The sequence below is a fragment of the Gekko japonicus genome, unplaced genomic scaffold (assembly GCF_001447785.1).
Source record: "Gekko japonicus isolate JY-2015 unplaced genomic scaffold, Gekko_japonicus_V1.1 scaffold2055, whole genome shotgun sequence".
In the NCBI taxonomy this organism is placed as follows: Eukaryota; Metazoa; Chordata; class Lepidosauria; order Squamata; family Gekkonidae; genus Gekko; species Gekko japonicus.
In genome coordinates, this window is record NW_015173733.1 from 115,516 (window position 1) to 121,515 (window position 6,000).

Below are 6,000 nucleotides of genomic sequence, written 5' to 3' on the forward strand. Positions count from 1 at the left end.
ACAAGCTAGAAGAAACATGCGGCCACTCAGAAATTAGAAATGGCCAGGCTGGGGCTTCAGAAAACATAGAAGAGGTACTAATTCATTTGGCATATTCTTCGGCCCTTGTTATTCATCTTGGCTACAGCTGTGCATCCATGATTCACTAGGGATGAACCTATTCCAACAATTCCATTCCATTTTAGGTTTAATCCCTCTCTACTTCTGAGGAGTAAATCTAAGATCTTCCACTGATATGTGAACTTTGACAGGACAGAACACAGGAAGAGGGAATTTCACCCCTTGCCTTTTCTACCTCCTACCTTTAATCCATTTTTCATTCAGTGTCCATAGAGACCAGATCCTTGGACAAAAATTCCTTGCCAGGCAGTTAGGGATGGTTCTGTAGGTGCCTGGATCACATCTTAGGTCCCAGAAGTTATCTCAGCAAGTAAGGCACCAAGAGAGCCATCTTTGAGCCTTATGCTCAAACTTAGCCTGCCAGTTCACTAAAATTCCTTGGAAAGGGATACAATCCAAAGAGAAGTCTGGGGGAACGGGAACCCTTTTTTCATTGTGAAAAGCTATCTAATCTGTTTTCTTAATGTTTCCTACTACAAAACTATAATTCGTTCGATTGTTCTTCCCAAGACTCTGACCCCAAAAAATTAAATACAATTTTAAAGTTTACAAAAGATAATTTTCCAACCCAACTTTGCCTCACTTTTTCTAATATCTTAATTTTTCTCATCCCAGAATTCAGCATTTAAAGACATCCTAAACATAGATCATGATTTCATAATGAATAGACTAAACTATATTAAGCTAAATAACATAAAAAAGAACAAATACACATCCTTGTAATTAAAAAAAAACCCCATGAAAACGTTGTCTATCCCCAAGCCACCTTTGGTCTGGGGAATAATCACACTAGTGAATTTATCATGTAAAAGACTGCTTTCCAATGAGTCTCTAAATCAGGGGTGTCAAACATACAACCTGGGGGCCAAATCAGGCCCCCGGGGGACTTCTATCAGGCCCCCGGGGGACTTTTATCAGGCCTGCAGTGGAACTGGCTGTCTTTTGCTTCTTTTTCCAGTTCTGCTGCTGCTGCGTCATTGTAGGTTTGCAGCTTACAGATACACACCTGAACAGCATACTCAAGATTGCAACAGCATAGACATTTTGATGTAATAATTCAGAGCAAGAGGTGTCAGTTATCACACACTGTTAAATAAACAAAATATTAAGGTAAAGGTAGAGGTTCCCTTGCTCGAAAGCCAGTCGAATCCGACTCTAGGGTTGCGGTGCTCATCTCTGTTTCAAAGCCGAAGAGCCAGTGCTGTCCGAAGACATTTCCGTGGTCATGTGGCCGGCATGACTAAATACCAAGGCACACGGAACGCTGTTACCTTCCCACTGAAGTGGTACCTATTTATCTACTTGCAATTTCTTGCTTTCGAACTGCTAGGTTGGCAGGAGCTGGAACTAGAGACGGGAGCTCACTCCGTCATGCGGCACTCGGGTCTCGAACTGCTGAACTACCAACCTTTCACAGCCTGCAGTTCAGCGTCTTAACCACTTGCGCCACCGCAGCTCCAAAACAAAATATTACAAGAGTGCTAATGTTTTAAGCATGTTTTTATTTTAAGTTAAAAAAAACCCTTTGTGTCTGTGTCCTTTATAAAGTTTATATCTTTGCTACCTGGCATTGCATTTTATGACACACACGTCCCGCCCCAACAAGGTCTCATTTATGTTAGGTCCGGCCCTTGTAACAAATGAGTTCGATAACCTTACTCTAAATCTTGAAAGCAGTATCACAGAATGTACTAAAATTGGCTGTGCTCCAGCAATGCAGCCTTGTGCAGGATTCTCCCACTGCTGGCTAGGACACCGGAATGAGTCCTCTTGCTTATTTACCACAGTTGATAATAGAAGCCCATTGTGTGTGCAGGCCTCTAGATCAAAGACAATCCAGTAACAAACTAAATTCTTTCAGAGCTCATGTATTATGATATTAGGATGCAAAACTATGATCTGCAGGACAGAAAAAGAGTCAAATTCAGAAACATGAGATGATGAAAGAGAAAGAACAACTGGAGATCCCACCATATTTATAACCGAAGCAAAAAAGAATTCACAGAAATTACTTGCCAGGGGAAAAACTTTAGGCAGAAATGCCCTTTTTATCCTCCAGTAAAATCTACTCAGGAACACCGAAAACACTCACATAAAAGTCATGAGTTTTACAGAGCTCTCCACAAAGGTTCATCTTACAGTAAAAAATTGCACAGCTTCATTCTGAGCTTTTAAGTTATATGACCAGGGATGGAAGAAAACGTATTCATACTTTTAAACATGTTTTTGTTTTCTCCCATACTTTCAAAGGTCCATATTCCTCAGTAGATTCTCTCTCACAACCATGCAACTCTATTCCAAGGGAGGCCAGAAATGGCAAATCTGGCAAATGATGGCAGCCCATTTGATACTTGTAAGCCTAATGGATAACACTGCTAGATAACAGCCAGTGTTGGCTTGGATGGAAGGAACAGTCATGGTAATGAGGTAAGAATTTCCCCCAATCTTTCTTTACTTGTGCTGGAAGTACTCACCCTGCTGATAGAGAAGACAACACCAGGTTTGCCAGAGCAGACACCCATGAAGCAATGACGGAACTGCCAGTAAAAGAGATGTTCACAGATGAACGTGATGAGGCTAAGGGCCATGGCTGCTCCCAACATATAGAAGACACCTGCCATGTTATCTATATCCAGCTGACTGCTCATTACTTCATTCTTTTCATTGTGACAAATGCCAGTGAGCCAGAGAGCTTCCAGCTCCTCCATCTCTCCTATAAAAACAAGGGAAAGCAATACCACTGTTAGTCAAAATCTTCTGAACAAAAGAAGAGTGACTTACACAATTTATTGTAAAGAACCTCCTTTTTCCCATCTAGACAACAATAAATTCTGGAATGCACTGGTGGAAAGTGCCATCAAGTCACAGGCAACTTACTGTCACCCCGAATGGTTTTCAAGGCAAAAGACAAGCAGAGGTGGTTTGCCATTGCCTGACTCTGCACAGTAGCCCTGTACTTCCTTGGTAGTCCCATCCAAGTCTATCCAGGTCAGGGCAGAAGGAATTTTTATTTATTTATTTACTTCATTTATACCCTGTTTTTTTCCACAATGGGGATCAAAGTAGCTTACATCATTCTTTTCTCCTTCAATTTATCCTCACAGCAAATCTGTGAGGCAGGTTAGGTTGAGAGCCTTTGACTGGCCCAAGATCATCCAGCAAGCTTCTATAGTAGACTGGTGATTCAACCCGAGGTCTTCCGGATCCTAATCCAGCACTCTCAGCACTATATCGCAATGGCTGTCAATGCATTAGCATGTGGTTAATCAAGGACAGAATAAAATACTGGCCAGGATTGCAGAATGGAACTGTTGCATAACTCAAACAGAATCGATGTATTAGCAATCACCCATTGTTCTGATTTGCATCTCCAATTTTTTACAGAATGCTATGCATACAGGTTGTCGTTGGTTTCAGTTTCTTTAGTTTGCATGAAATCTAAAGTTGTTATTTATATGTTTCAATTTCCAGGGGCATTTCCCCCTCCCCAATTTGCCCCTGATTTCAGCTCAGGTATTTGTTGCTATTAGCACATAAAACTTATATGCTATCTTTTTAAAAAATGCTGTTTACTAAATATGAGAAAAATAATCTGGCTAAATTATATCACATAAAAATTAACACAACATAAAATTTTCCAATGGAATGGAGCAATTAACATAAAGTATGCAAAGCAGCTGTATCAGGAGGAAGAACTGTGGCTCAGTGGGGGGCATCAGCTTTGCATACAGGAGGTTCCAGGTTCAATCCCTAGCATCTCCAATTGAAGGATCTCAGATATTAAGAAAGAATTCCCTCAGCATAAGATCAAGCAGAATTGCTGCTAGCTAGAGTATACACCATTGAGCTACATGGACTAATGATTAAAGATGATACAAAGCAGCTTCACATGCATATCAAAGCCAAACCAGATGTAAAAGGGGTAGACATAGGGTTGCCAGGTCAACTTACCTGGGCAGGCAGGGGCCTCCCAACGTCCCTCGAGGAGACCGGAAGTGATGTTGGGCATTTTCACTTCCGGTTTCGGGCCCACTTCTGGTCCCGGGTGTGTGTGCGTGCGTGCAAAACTCTATGATAAATTCTGCTTCAAACCACAGAGTTTTGCCTCAAAACTCTAGCATCACCCCCAACTGGAAGTAGGTCTGAAACCGGAAATAGGCCCGAAAAGGTCAGCTGGGGGAGGGATTTCCCCCCACTGGCCAGCAGCAGGCAAGAGTCTGTGAAAGCGGGGATTGCCGTACTCCCACCGGGGGGCTGGCAACCCAAGATAGACCCATTTATTTATTTATATGCATGGTTATTTGCAAATGAAACAGGGGAATGGTCTAATTTTTACAATAAAAAGTGAACATTTCCTTCTCCCATGCCTTACCACTCCATGCTCCCACCCCTTTCCCCCAATCTCAGTCACTTCTGGTATTTAAGACAGAGCAGGAGAAAGTTCAGTCATAAAGGGCAGAGGGGGAAGGATTCAGCTCTCCTCCCTTCCACAGCACTTTAGTTGTAAAAATTAGACCTCACCTTCTGCTCCAATCACACATTTGCAATATATATAGATGGGGCAGATGCGAAATATGGCTGTCCCCATCCCAGCTGAACTAGTTTGGACCTTGGTATCCAATCAGCAGTTACCAGTGCAAGCTTCTTTGGCAAGTCTTTATCATTTGTGACCCTCAAAGCCAGACACAGGCCACCTACTGGGGGGGGGGCTGCCAAATACTTGATAAGCCCCCCTGTTTTTTCAGTTCTAGGCAAGCAGCCAAAACAGGAAGTTTATCAAGCCTCTGATGGGTTGCCATATATGAGTGATGGGCTATGTTTAGTCTGGTAGGTAATAACCTGTGCAGGCCTTGCTTAGTATTTAACAGCACCAGTTCTTTTCACATAATTTGGATATTTTTGTACAACAAATATTTTCTGCACTTTGTCCTGAGCCTTGCCATTACTAGTACTCTGGGAGCCAGTGTGGTATTGTTAAGTCGTTCGCTTAACAAAGAAGTCGGAGAGTGATTCAGCAAGAACACAACTTTATTCTTCAACTCCAACACAACTCCCAACACGGATCAACATCTGATAGCCAGAACAGCCTTTATATTGCAGCTGTCCTGCTTTTAAACATTCCTGGCTAATATAGCCACACCCACTGTACAAATACCAACCAATAAGGTTGTTCACATAAGGACCAATCACGGATGTTCCCGCTCAGGGAGCTTGCTAGAAGGTGATTGGTTAGGTGCTTCCTGGGCTACTAACACGATTGGATGGATTTGGATTCTAGCCCAGGACGAAGCTTTACATTACATTCCAATGAAATGTTTCACAACATATCATGCATTCAAGGCAGCTTTGAATACACTACAGGTATAGTGGTTAAGAGTGATGGACTGTAATCTGAAGAACTGGGTTTGATTCCACCCTCCTCCACTTGAAGCCAAGCTGGGTGTCCTTGGGTCAGTCACAGCTTTCCCAGCCCCTCCAAATAAGTCTAGCTCGTTGCATAATGCTAAAAAAGAACTAGAGCTTCAGACTGCCAGACAATCTTAGAATCTCCTGGCTATACCACACACAGTGCCGTACCATACTTTTTAAAAAACGAGTACTCCATTTCATATGTCTTCCAGGATTTTCAGCATCTTAGTCAACATCTCATAAAACTGAACACAACTTTGCTTAATGCTCATTATACTTGTTCTCAGTGGACAACTTGTAATGTGCCACTTCCTAAATATTGTTCTGCAAACTTCTCTCCTTAAAATGTTGCCAGTAACTCATGTGGCATAGAAAAACTACGAATGCTTCTGCTTTCTAGGGAAAAATCATTTGCTACTTTTGGAGAAATACTTTGCAGATTGGTACTCTAGTATTTTATGAGAGCATTTC

General features: G+C 42.1%; 1 protein-coding gene across 1 annotated transcript in view; it reads right to left on the minus strand.

The window, feature by feature from the left end:
• The window catches only part of GRIN2B (glutamate receptor, ionotropic, N-methyl D-aspartate 2B), a 168,626-nt gene that overhangs the window by 12,487 nt on the left and 150,139 nt on the right, over window positions 1–6,000 (minus strand). The window contains exon 10 of the mRNA XM_015423426.1: window positions 2,595–2,833. Within this exon, the coding sequence (XP_015278912.1) occupies window positions 2,595–2,833 (239 nt within the window). The remainder of the gene's footprint in view (window positions 1–2,594; window positions 2,834–6,000) is intronic.